Consider the following 14,330-nt stretch of genomic DNA (forward strand, 5'->3'; position numbering starts at 1 on the left):
GAGGCGCGACAGGAGAGGTCTGCTGTGCCATGTGGGAATCTCCCTGGCTGGCCGGGAATCGAACCCGTGCTGCAGAGGCTGCAGACAGCTTCACAGTGCAGTGCTCAACCTGCTGCGCCAGCCAGGGGGCCCTGTCCTCTTTCTTGGGTCACTTCTTTGTTTTAGAGACTTTATGAAGCTAAAAATATCTTTAATTTACCCATGCTTTTAACTGATGGTCTGATTGATTGGTCATAAAATTTGAGTTGGAAATCATTTTCCCTCAAGCACGAGAAGTACTTTTGTCCACAGTGTATGTTAGGTAATTTGAGATAAATGGGGTTATATTTCTGTCACTGTACTGGATATTTACTCAGCCTTGTTTTTTTGTAATTGAGGTAACGTTGGTTTACCATGTTGTTTGTTTTAGAGGTACAGGATATCCGATTTGTTATCATACCTCACCCACTGCCCTAAGTTTACTACCATAATACGTTGTATTCCCTCCCTTTTCTATTCCCACTTCCCTGCTCATTCTCCCTCCCACACTGATAGCCTCAGTTTTATAGTCAGATTTCTAGGGTTTGTTACAGTTTGGCTTTATCTAACCCTTTATTTCTCTATATTCCACATATAATGACAACATTTGATGTTTGTCTTTCCCCTTCTTTATTATTTCTCTTAGCATAATCTGCTCTAGCTCCATGCATGTAGTCTCAAACAGTAAGTTTTTCTTTTTTGCTAGCTGAGCAATACTCCATTTTGTGTATATAGACCACATCTTCCTTATTCACTTATCTGTCTTTGGGCACTTAGAATGTTTCCACAGTTTGGCTATTCCATTGGCTAGTGCTGCAATGGACAGAGGAGTGCATACACCCCTTCAAATTAGTGGTTTTGCATTCCTCAGGTAGATAACCTGTAGTGGAACTGCTGGGTCATACGGTAGGTCCCTTTTAATCTTTTGTGAAACCTCCACATTATTTTCCATTGGGGCTGGATCAGCCTACATTCCCATCAGCAGTGTAATAGGGTTCCTTTTCCTCTACATCCTTGCTAACACTTGTTGTTTTTGTGTTTTTGATATGGGCCCTCCTCACAGGTATGAGGTGGTATCTCACTGTGGTTTTGACTGGCATTTCCCTGATAAGTCATGACAAGCATTTTTTCCTGTGCCTGTTGAACATCTAAATGTCAAGTGTCTAGCTCTTCTGCTCATTTTCTGGTTGGGTATTTTTTGTTGTTGTTGATGAGATATATGAGTTCTTTGTAGATCTTTGCTATCAGACTTTTGTCAGATGCATGGTGTGCAAATATGTTCTCCCATTCAACAGGGTATCTTGTTTTAGGGAGTTTCTTTGCTGTGCAGAGTTGTTTATTTTCATGTAGTCTCAATTGTTCATATTCTCTTTTGTTTTCCTTGCTGTTGGAAACAAATCCACAGACATCTCTGAAGTCTATGTCATGAATGGTGTTGCTTATGTTTTCTTCTAGTTTCCTGTGATTTCAGGTCTTAAATCTAAGTCTTTTATCCATTTTGAGTTGATTTTTGTATATGGTATGAGAGAGATTCTAATTTCATTTTTGCACCTTTCTCTTTTTTCTTTTTGTTAAAGATTTATTTATTTGTTTATACAACACTGGGTACAGTCAGAAGCACGGGAGGGTGAGAGAATTCACCAGAGCCAGAGCGGGGAATAGACAGACAGACTGACTAAATACACTGCTGAGGGGAGCAGTGGATGTGGCAGGAGAGGTCTGCGCGCCATGTGGGACCCTCGCCAGTGGCCGGGGATCGAACCGGTGCTGCAGAGGCTGTGGGCAGCTTCGCAACCCAGCGCTCAACTGTTGCACCACCACAGGAGGCCCTCTGTCAGTTTTTTCTAACATTTATCGATGAGGCTTTCCTTGTTCCAGGAACAAGGTTTTTTTGGTTACAGATTAACTGTCCGTATAAGTATGGGTTTATTTCTGGGCTCTCAATTCTAGTCCATTGGTCTGTGTGTTTTGCTCCAATACCAACCTGTTTTGATTATTGTAGCTTTTCAGTATAGTTTGAAGTCTGACGGTGTGAAAACACCATTCTTCTTTTTTGTCAAGATTGCTTTGGCTAGTCAGGGTCTTTTGTGGTTCCATATAAATTTCAGTAGTGTTTGTTCTACTTCTTTGAAGTCATCCACTGAAACTCTGATAAGGATTGCACTAAATCTATAAATTGCCTAGCGTAAGATGGCCATTTTGACAATGTTAATTCTTCCAATCCATGAGCAAAGAATAACTTTCAATTTTTGTGTGTTTTATTCTTTTAACAGTATCTTAAGAGCTTTCTTTGCATAGGTCCTTCACCTCCTTTGTTAGGTTTACTCTGAGGTAGTTAATTCTTTTTGATGTAATTGTAAATGGAACTGTTTTTTTTTTTTTTTTTGACTTCTTCCTCTTCTATCTCATACAGGAAGGCAACTTTTTGTAACTGACTGTGTAACCTGTAACTCTGCTAAACTAATTTATTGTTTCAACTGTTTTTTTCATGGTGTCTGTATGGTTTCCTTCAAATAATGATAGCTTTTACATTCACTGGATACCTTTTATATCCTTCATTTGCCTAACTACTGCTACAATTAGGATGTCCAATAATAAACTGAATAGTGGTGGTGAAAGTATATATCCTTGCCTTGTACTAGATCTTACATAAAACAGAGAAAATGATAAAATAGCATAAATAAGTCAATCAAGACTATACCACTTTCTTTCATAAATATATCAAAAAGACATGAATACTATAAAAAAAAAGTCTAAAGGGTAATGTTTCCATATTGGCTTTGACATAATATAAGCATAAGGGGAGGTGGGTAGCTAAATCCTAGCATACTGTTTATGAAAAGCCACAATTTAGAAACTACTTTAAGCTCTTTCCCTGTATTAACTCATTCATTCCTTACAATAACCTCCTAAGATAAGTACTAGTATTATTGTCATCCACACATGAGGAAACTGAGATACAGAGTTGAAATAATTTTTCAAAGATCATATACCTGGTAAATAGTGGAGCAGAATCAGAACCCAAGAACTTTGCTGTTTTTTACTGTTATGTGCAAAGCCTACCTCATAGTTATTTGTAAAAATTAAAAATTGAGCTGTAAGTAAAACCTGTAACATGATTCTTGACTTGTGATAAATGCCCACTCCAAGGGAGCTATAGAGATACCCATTAAAAAAAATAATGATCTAATTATATCTAATATATCATCTGTACATTATAAAAATCAAACATGGTAAGTTGCACACACATTGAACTTTGCAATTTACAAAACATAATTAGGTCATCTTTTCCAAATAATTGAATAAAAATAGAAGGGTAAACAACCATTCATGTATCAAGCACATGCTGAGAGCTAATAACAACAACAATAAAGACTTATTAGTTCCTTAAGGAGTTCACAGTTGAAGAAAGAAAAAATTAACAAATAACAATATTACAGCATGGTGAATTTTGTACAAGGGTTTATCTAAGGACCAAATCTCTAAATCAGTTTGGTCAGTGATAAGGAGATTCTTAATTTGTAGAGGAAGAAACTAAGGCTCAAGAAAGCTAAGTGACTTGGTCAAGCCTTTACAGTACATAAACAGCAAAGTTAGGTTTGAACCCATGCTTCTGCCTCCTATTTAGTACTCTTTTTGCTACATCAGACTCACTGCTCTCTGAAGTGTGACAGCTGCTTTATACTCCTTGAGAGATGGCCTCTGTTGGTGAAAAATTTTCCTTTCCCTGTACCCTCGCCAATGTTTCTGGATAATCAATGCTGATTTCTCTTCTAGTTCCCGATTATGTTTTTCCACCTGACCTAAAAAGATGACAGACACTATTACAAAATACTCACTACTATGCTTTCTCAAGTTCTGGAATTAGGACAGTGATATTAAAAATCTTGCAATCCTTTTTTTCCCTCTCAATGCTGTTCACTATTTTCCAAAACTATTATCTCACAATGGTTCTAAGATTTGAAAAACAAAGAGCTCCAAAAGCTTTCTTAGATTATGCAACTTCTTTAGAGGAAGGGATCAATGAAAAAAGGGATGAAAATCCAATCGCAAGAACATTTACAAAAAAGAATTATGAGTACATAATTAGGAAGTCACTCAACACTACTAGAAGAGCAAAAGTTATAAATTTTGCTTCCAAGCTGTGCTCCCAAGTTTCTTTTATGCCAGAATGAACCAATACCTTTAAATTATAAATAGTGATGTAAACCAATGTTACCTCAATAAAGTAAAAAATTTACCATAATTGAAAAAAATATACTAATGAGTTCATTCCATACATTGAGATACACTTAAGAATGTCATTTTTTATGTTAGGTGAGTAAAACTGTAATTTGTCAAAAACAATTATTTTAAGTCACTCGATTGGTTCAATGAATAACTTCCACTTTACTTTCTGGAGCTGCTGGAGGTTAAGAGAACTCTAGGATGTCTTAATAGACAGGAAACTGAGTAGACTGTTGGTGCAAATACCTAAGGAGGATACTGGGACCAGAATATGAGGGGAAGATAGAAACTGTTTTGGATACTGGGACCAGAATATGAGGGGAAGATAGTGACTGTTTTGGATACTGGGACCAGAATATGAGGGGAAGATAGTGACTGTTTTGGGATGTGGATAGCTATTGTAAAATTATCTGATAGGCAGCTGGGGACAAAGCTGAGCTACTCAATATAGTAGACACTGGCCACAAATGGCTACTTAAAAAGTTCAGGTTTTTGTGTGCACTAGCCACATTTCAAGTACTAATAGCTACCTCTAGTCAGTGGCAATTGTATTGCACAACACAGATATGGAGCATTTTATTTTGTAGAAAGTCCATTGGCAGTGCTAGTTTAGAGCTTAGGAAAAAGGTTGAGGATGCAGACAAGATTTGAGAGTGCTCACCTACTCAGCTGGCAACTGAAGCTATAGTTTCAGGATAGGCTAACTCCAGGAAGAGTAACATGAAAATGATAGGGTGAGGACAAAACCTTGGGAAATATCTATATTTGAGGCAAACGAAGAGAATTAAGAAGCTAGCAAAGGACACTGGGAATGAGTAGTAAGAAGGGAAGGGGAAATAGCAAAAATAAAAAATCTTGAAACTACTCCAGACTACACTTTAATATTAATTTCAGCTTAGTATTTCAAAGGTGGCAAAAATATGTCACAGATTTGTATTGAGTTATGAATAAGGTTCCAATGGCAGAACATAGCAATATTCTACTTTCTAAGTTCAAGAGGATTCTTGATGTCTCTCAGTTATATGTAAGCTTAATTTATCCATAATACAAGAATAACTAGTGGAGAGAGTGTCATCAACAAACAGGCCTTGAGAAGAAAAAATAATAACTTTGTTTGATGCAAGGAACTTAAGTTTTATCTGGGAAAAAAATAAAAAACAAACAGGGAAAAGTCTAAAATAGAAATTATTAGATCGGTAAGAAATTTGGTTTATTAAAAGATGCTCTAAATATTGTTATACTTATAAAATTGACACTGCCACACACCTGGATGAACTATTTCAAGCATATTCAGTCGTAATTCACGGGAAAGTCTCATGGCTCTCTGTCTTTGAAGTTGCAACTGTAATTTGCGGTCTTCTTCTTCCTTCTGACTATTTTGCTTCAATAATATCTTTGCTCGTTTATATCTGTGATGGAAACAGTAAGTACTTTACACACAACTTTCATAAATCATAAGTCTACTCAAGAGTACATGAAAAAAACACTTAATCTCACCAATAATCACATAAATTAAGATGGAAAAAAATTTAAAGAGGAATTCCTAGTGCTGGATGATGAAATTATGTTTTCATGTACCATTGCTATACATTCCTTTCTGGAGAAATACTTGGAAATATGCATCAAACGTCCAGAGAAATACTTAGAATATGTATCAAAAGCCTTAAAAATGTTGACCAATTCCATTTCTGATAATTTTTCTAAGAAAATAATCATATCTATAAAGATTTATATTCAAGGATGTTTCCCATAGCATTACAATAGTAACAAATTAAAAACAATCTCCTATAATGGGGAGTTAGATAAATACTGGTTTATTCAATGTATGGGATTCTATGAACCATGAAAAAATAAAAACTTCAGAGTATTCAGTCACATGAAAACATACAGCTACAATCCGATGTCAAGGGAAAATAAAATCAGGATACAGAAGAGATTCAAAATATATAAGAAAATATATTTCTTATATAGAAAGAAATGATTAAAAAACATTAAAATTTCAATGGCAATGTTCACTGCATGGTGTGATTATATGTGCTTTTTATTTTCTTCATTTTTACCTAATTTTTAATTATTATTAAACATTTTTATAACTGACTATAAAAATTTTCATATGGTCACAAAGTTATTTCACTGGCATTTCTGTATTTGCTTTTATTCACCAAAATTTCTCAGCCATTTCAATCCACATTTGATTCCTTCCTGTATCACTATGTAAGGACACTGCAAGAACATCACTAGTATTAGTCTACTAGTAGATTAGTAAAGAAACGCAAAATGCCTTCAGATACTCATGGAGGGGAAAAAGAATAAGACGGGGTGCAAAATGCATTATTTATCTCTAATTTGCAAATGTCCAACTCAAGGGCATTTGCTCTCTATTAGAGGAATTAAATTGCCAACAAATGTGGCACCTTGCCTATACCTCCGAGGACAGGCAGACTTCATAATGGTATATTTAGAAAGGATTATATTGATTTTTAACTCAATTTGTTTTGAAAAAGCAAAAATATTAAGGTGTACTACAACTTTAAAAAGAAACCATTTAAGGTAGTGAAGTAAAACTCACCAAATTATTTAGATAGAATTATGTGTTACGTTTGTTTTTACAATTTATCTGTTACCAATTTAAATCTCCTTTGGCTTTCCACTTATGCCAGAGTTATAAACCTGTTATAAAAGGTAGAAACACCTCACAAGTGTAAGCCCTAAAAGCAGAAGGGGTTCTAGAGGGGATATAGGGCTTAGCTGAATAGTTTCTAAGTGTTTTTTATTCTTCCTGAGAGTTTGGAGATCAAATAAGGGTTTTTCCCTTCCCAAAGAAACTTGTCTTTTTTACAAACTACCCCCAAAACTTCTGGGTTATACAGCATGTAGATAAGGATGTTTTGCCTTTTACCTATTATGGAGGAAAAGAGAAAAGCCTCTGAACAAAATTGCCTTTCAAAATGATTAACAACAAAACACAACCCCACCTGTTTCTAACTTCTAATTGGTCATAGATTATAATGTCTATTTCGACATTATCAGTATTTTTGGTATCGTATTAGTATAAGAAACACAGTAATCATTAAAACTGCACTGCAAGGACATTTGATTTGTCAGAAAACTGGGTTTAGGAAAAAGCTTAGGAATGAAGGTTAATCAATATGACAAAACTGAAAAGACAATGGAACATGTAGGTGAGATAAACCAGAGACAGAAGAAAAGTGAGGTTCAGTGACTCAAACTAGTAATTCTAGTTTGTAAATTTGTGCTTCTGGAATTACATGAACATTTTTAGGAATTGATGTGACTTTGGATGCTATATTTCCCGTCTAACTGTTCTGTGGGTAATGGTTTCTATAAAAAAAAATTAAAAGATTTGTGCATTCAACTGGATTCTTTGCAAGAAAGAGTAGGCATATGACCATCTGGTATCTATACTGCCTTTTTAAAAAGAAAAATATAGAGTAGACACTATTTTCTTAAAATAATTTATAAGTGCATTTTATGAATTACATTTACCAACGTGGAATTTCACCATCAAAGAGGGAAGTGACCAAACTATTCACTGTCAAGAGGTCAGCAATTCCTCTGCTGTAGAGTTAAGTGAAAGTGCTGAGTGCCAGATGAGTTAATGGGTAAAGTAGCTGATGGACTATATTCATTAACAATAAACATTTATCTGAATGATTGCTGTTTGGTATTATCTCTCAGGCAAATAGACAAGAGATACAGTTTTCTTAAGTACTCAGTTTCAAGATGAAGCTGAAGGACATCAGAATATGATATTTTGACATAAATTATTATTTTAAGCAGGAGGCAAATGAGAATCAACAGGTGCAGAAAGCAACCCTCTCAGAGTGTCCCTTATCAGACTAGAAGCAGAAATGTCTAAGCAGTGAGGACTGCCCAAAATGCCCTCTCCCAAAAAAGCTTTAAAGCGATGAGATGATGAAAAGTTGGTGCCAAGATGGAACTGCATATATAACCTCCATCTTCCATTATTTTCCCAATATGTCTTTCTACAGTTTATTGCCCTTGAAAGTCTACATCCTTTTTTAAAATTTAGTACTTCTCTACAAATTACAAATTTAATTTTCTTTAAGATGCTACATAAACCCAAGTGCTAACCACCCCTGTTACTCATTACTTACAATGTTTCTTCTACATGTGTTGCAAGTATTAGTAATTGCTTTTTTCTTGTTAATATGTTCTGTCATTTCACCATTCAATGAACTTATGATGTATAGAGAAAAAAAATACTTTCATATGCAGTCAAGCAAATATAATTGGGATATCTAAACATCAAAACCATGACAAAAGTTGGTAAACTGTGGTTTGTAGAAGGTAACTGAAGTAGTTGTTATCTGTTTCAGAAAACTTTGCTGAGGAAAATAGTATTTAATGGAAAATAAAATTTCCAACTATGAAGTTATTAAATAAAAAAGGAACCCTACCAAGAAAGTACTTTATCAAGGGTATAACTGTAAAAGACTATCTCTTGCTGAAACTAAAGGATCCTGACAAATCTGGACTCACAATTCTGAGAGATGAGCAGTCCTGCAAAAAAACATATGAAGGGGAAGGAGATAATGACCTGACCACAAAGAGACAGAAATAACCTTTGCTGAAATTCCAGTTACAAAGGCAGCAAGAGAAATTTGCATAAACAGCTGCAACTAATAGAAGTGAAAAAGTGCTGAAGTCTGGAGCAAACCTGAAATTGAATATAACCCAAAAGTTTAAATTACACTTCAGTGTGTCCTAAAAGCTCAAACTCAAAATACTGGGGGTGAGGGGGTAGGGACCAAACTCAGTATAGTATGAGATTTAAATAAGTTTGACTTCACAGCTGTTTTAAAGGGAATATCTGTAATTAGTCTGGTTTTGTTACATAAAGAAATGGAGTTTCTATTTTAAAAGACAAAATCTGTAATCCTGTGAAAGTAAGCTTTTAATATTGTAAGAAAAAGTAAAATGGCCAATTTGGTAACTACTGTGGGACTCAACGTTAAAGTCTGTGGCCTCCCCGGTGGCCTTAGGGATTAAGTCTCAGCACTACCATCTCCACAGCCTGAGTTTGATCCCCAGCCAGGGAGCTAATCCACATGGCATAGCAGACCTCTCCTGTTTCGCCTACTGCTCACCTTAGCAGTATATTTCAGTAGGTCTGCCTGCTCTGTTCCCCACTCTGTCTCTGGTGAATCCTCTCACTCCCCCCATTACCCCCACCACCACACCTCTGGCCTGCACTCCAGTCCCACGCAAAAATAAATAAAATTTTTAAAAAAACAAAAAACATTAAAAACAAAAACAACTCAATAATCATATCCATTCATGCTCTATTTACTGAGGAATATCACATTAATATACTTACATCTTTATATACTTATACAAGTTTTTACCATAACTACATTTGAACAATTATGGCAAATTTTGGTGCTGAGGGCTAATAAGATAACTGACTATCACTGGCTTCCCCTCAACAGGCTTGACTCAAAACATTAAGTAATTTGATTTTAAGTACATCATACTTCTATCTTCCATTATGTCCTTTGCTTTGATAGTGCATGTGGTTAGTATTGGTTCTCAAAAATGTATAGAATAATGAAAGCAAAAGCAAAGAAACAGATTTGGACCTGAAAACACACGCATACATACACTTCCCATAACTTTTTTTCAGCTGTACTCTAATATGATTTATCTACCCACTCGCAGATCATGAGTCTTCTCACCAATATTTTTTTACCTGAATCTCCTCTGCAAAGTAATCACAGCAGATGGAAGCTTCTTTAATCTCCTTCTAGTTTGGAAACCCTTCCAATAAGCTTGAATCAAGCAAGCTGCTTGATGTAGTTTCTAAAATTAAAGGCCAGAATTAACATAGCGACATCTTTAGGAAAGCATTTTTTAGAAAGTTTTAAAATAGCAGGTCTATACAAGTGTTAATCTCTGTCTCTAGAAATAAACATTTTCATAGGTCCAGGACAAGGAAGGCCTAAGAATATTAAACCTGACCTCCAAATGAGACATGCTGGGCTCAGTTAGGCAATATCCAGAATGTATACAAATTATAGGCCGGTTAGCTTCAAATTCTCTCTGATTAATCTCACTTCATTCTCTTTTCAAAGATTTCTTAATTCTGCTTGCTTAATGCTTTAAACCTCTTTGCTTGGCTTCTTATGCCTGGCCTCACCTACTCAAGGTTTTAAGCATCTAAAAGAACTCTGTACAGGTTTTTAAAAAAAGGGCTCATAGTAAAAATTTAGTCCATATATAATCTTTTCCCCCATTAAACTATGACTGTTTGGGATGTTAAGGGGAGATTCAAGAGACTATATCTCTCCAATATTTGGAACTAAAATGTTTACTGAATGGTTAGCAAATATCATGCAAATTATTTTTATAACTTAATACCTGTTCTTCTACTTCCTGATAAGTAATTTAATACCTGTTCTTCTACTTCCTTATAAGGGCTCAGAAGGCCAATGAGCTGTCTAAGTTCTTGATTAAACTCTGTCCCAAGTTCCTGTTGATAAAGTAGACTCCTGAGACCTGAAATGAAATAACAAAGGTATAGCTATTAAAAATAAAACATGATTTTGTTATCTAATCAATATTAATTTGAGGTTTAAACATCAAGTTTAGAACAAATGAACAAAACAAGATTAATCACATGATTTTTCTTCTTACTTTTCTCAAAGTTTCTAGATCAAGGTTGTTAGGATATTTCTCTGTCCTAAGATTTCTTATGTGTTTACTTGTGACAGCTGATACAAAACCTGTCTTGTCAATCTAACTAAAAAAAGGGGAGTGGAACAGCTATGGTCAGTCCGAAAATAAAGATATGTAATTTTTTTTCTGCGTTAAACATACTGAATAAATGCATACCCTGTGAAAGCACTTAAATGGGATATTAGTCATTAGTAACTAAGGAAATTATATTTAATAAAAATACAATAATGGATATAATTTTGGGAAAACAGGTTCCTGAGCAAATATTACAGAAGTGCTATAACACTAAAATACTGCATTTTCATCCCAAATAAATCAGAGTTAGTAGTATAATGTACAAAATAAGTACCATTTCCAGGGCATATTGGAATGATATATATATTTAATAAAAAGGTAAAATGGCAATGGGGTTATACATTTGGGAAAGCAACTACATAGATCTTTCCATCCCTTATTCTCTTCTCAAGACTCAAGTTTTCACCAGTATAATTGTAAAAAGAATGTGAGGAAATGGAGTAAATGCCACAACTGAGAAAAAGGAGATAGCTTGTTAAGGTAATATTCCTTTATAATGAATTGTTGGACATTCACATTTTTGTATAATAAGTGACAGAATTTAAAAATGTGTATCTGGCAAAATGTCTTCTAGAGAGTTCCTGAAATTAATGTACAGTAACTGCAATGAGCATAGTAATGACTGATGTAGGGTGATGATCCTTTCCAAATTATCAAAAATGATTAAAAAGCCAGTGTAACTGCTTTGGTTAAATACATGTTAGAGTCTAAGCTTTAAAAAATCCTTTAAATATAATTCTGCATTAACAGTACATTAACAAACTAAAATAGAAACCCATTTCCAAACTATGTTAAATAAGAAAATAAAATACAATTAATTCTCACTAGTAATGAAAGAACACAAAACCAACATAAAACTTTACATGGATATTGAAAACTAAAACAAAACATGGCCTATCTATGTGATCTTTGGTGAATTACCAAATTTTTTCCATGTCTCTGTTTCCAATGTTATAAAAAATGATGAGTAAATCTCTCTTACTATGAAGATTAGATATTTTGATACACATAAAATGTGTTAGTGTTTGACAAAGTGAATGTTCAATTAAATGAAAGCTATTATATGGGGACAGTAAGCCCGGAGTTCTCGCACTTTGAAAATTTCTGACTTTTTATTCACATATGTTTGATGTTGAAGGTGTGGAAGATTTTTTTTTTTTTTTGAGAAAAAGCATTGAAAGAGCTGAAGAGTAATAAGCTGACGTGGGGATCATAAAGGTTGTCAGTTTCTCAAACACAGCTTTATTTTCTCCAGTAAAGTTAGTCTTGGTTAGACTATTTTTTTTTTTTAATAGAGGCATTTTTTTTTTTTATTTGTTTGTTTGTTTGTTTTGTTTATACATGCACTGGGTACAGTCAGAAGCGCGGGAGGGTGAGAGAATTCACCAGAGCCAGAGCGGGAAGCAGAGCAGGCAGAAGGACCGAAGTATACTGCTAAGGGGAGCAGCGGGCGGCAGGAGAGGTCTGCGCGCCATGTGGGACCCTCCTCTGGTGGCCGGGGAGCAGCCGGGGATCGAACCGGCGCCCCAGAGGCCGCGGGCAGCTTCGCAACCCAGCGCTCAACCGCTGCGCCACCAGGGAGGCCCCTTGGTTAGACTATTTTTTAACTGCCTTGGGAAGATACATTTTTTAATTCTGTCACTTATAATACAAAAATGTGAATGTCACCAAACTTTTTGGTCATTATTTTACTATCCTATGGTATATTCAACACAGAACATACAACTTTTTGTCAGAGATGGAGTAAATATTCATTGTAACCTCATTAACAAAGTACCATATGTCATCTACAGAGACATGAAGATAGTCTGAGTACAGAAAGATTTTTTCCTGGACTGGCATTTGTTGTAATAATGGTTTTAGCTGCATATTGCATTACTGACTTTTTCAAATCACCTGAATTTTGTTTTCCATAAACCATCAATAACGATGTTTTTTTAAGACTCTCAAAAAGAATATGTGCAGTACCTTTGTAGCAGACACTTCGTCTCAATAAAATCAAAATTTCCTGATGGAATTCAGCCATCAACAGTAGGAGCTTTGTAGCAGTATGTCTTATGATTGGACTAGGAGTTGATAAAAGCTTGAAAACAACTTCATCTAAAATTGAATGCAAGGTTTTTCCTTTTATTCTGAGTAAACCACCACTAATAGAACAAAATAAAAAAAAAAAGTGTACCATTACTAACTGATGCATAGGTATCACAACAAGTCAAACATAAAAGTTTAGCAATTTGACACCTAACTGTGGCCTGATCCAAGAAGATAACCAAGTTTTTTTTTTTTTTTTAAGATTTATTTATTTATGCATACAAGAACTGGGACAGGATAACCAAGCTTTTAAACACATAGCTTGGGTTGTGAGAATACACCACTTTAAATCGGTTAATATTTACTGAATTCCTACTGTGCACAAAGCACCATGCTCAGCAAAATAGGGAAAGTAGCCAAAGGCTCCCTTCTCAGAGAAACCTGCAATAAAAATTATGGAGTTAAGTGTGCAAAATATTAAAAAAAAATCCCAAAACTTCAAGGCAATAAGAGAAAAAACACAAAACGGTACATAGTTCATTGCTTAGTAATGTATGAAGACAAAACACTACAGGAAATTAACTATCATGCATTTGATATAGGAGAAACTCTCCTTCATTATACTGAGACTCATTTTGTACTATTGATGACTTAAAAAAAATTTATATCTCAGAAATATTCAAAAGATTACTGAGTGTCCTTTTTTTCTTTTTTCTTTTCTTTTTTTTAAAGATTTATTCTTTTATACAAGAACTGGGGTACAGTCAGAGGCACGGGAAGGCTCTGTCTTCTCTCACCAGAGACAGAGCGGGGAGCAGAACAGGCAGATGGACCAAAGACACTGCTGAGGGGAGCAGTGGGAGAGACAGGACAGATCTGCCGCACCATGTGGGTTTCTCCCTCTGGCCAGCCGGGAATCGAAGCCACTCTGCAGAGGCTGCAGACAGCTTCACAGCGTGGTACTCAACCCACTACATCACCAGGAAGGCCCTACTGAGTGTCCTTTTACTAATCTCTGTGACTTTCTAGATTCTGTGCACCTTTGTTTGACTATTTGCTGTTCATTAGAATACTTTGCAACTATATAAAAAGTTTGCTTGTAAAGAGCAAATAATGGTAATGATGCTTATGTGAGAGTAATACAAATAGGTTCTTCTTCAACAGCAATATAAATGACTTTTGTCCAGCAGGAAAACATAACCTTAAAGGTTACGATCTATAAGTTTTTTTTATCAATCAGCAAATTGATTTCTAAATTC

General features: G+C 35.1%; 1 protein-coding gene across 2 annotated transcripts in view; it reads right to left on the reverse strand.

Moving 5' to 3' along the window:
- IQCB1 (IQ motif containing B1) overlaps positions 1 to 14,330 on the reverse strand; it is a gene marked incomplete at both ends in the record, with an annotated part of 45,017 nt that overhangs the window by 13,825 nt on the left and 16,862 nt on the right. The window contains 5 exons of one of the 2 annotated variants that reach the window (XM_084231649.1): positions 3,673 to 3,821; positions 5,512 to 5,654; positions 9,980 to 10,089; positions 10,682 to 10,785; positions 13,009 to 13,187. In XM_084231649.1, the coding sequence (XP_084087775.1) occupies positions 3,673 to 3,821; positions 5,512 to 5,654; positions 9,980 to 10,089; positions 10,682 to 10,785; positions 13,009 to 13,187 (685 nt within the window). The remainder of the gene's footprint in view (positions 1 to 3,672; positions 3,822 to 5,511; positions 5,655 to 9,979; positions 10,090 to 10,681; positions 10,786 to 13,008; positions 13,188 to 14,330) is intronic. The other variant, XM_084231650.1, reaches the window with a different exon arrangement.

Source organism: Talpa europaea (assembly GCF_964194135.1).
Source record: "Talpa europaea genome assembly, chromosome: 4".
In the NCBI taxonomy this organism is placed as follows: domain Eukaryota; kingdom Metazoa; phylum Chordata; class Mammalia; order Eulipotyphla; family Talpidae; genus Talpa; species Talpa europaea.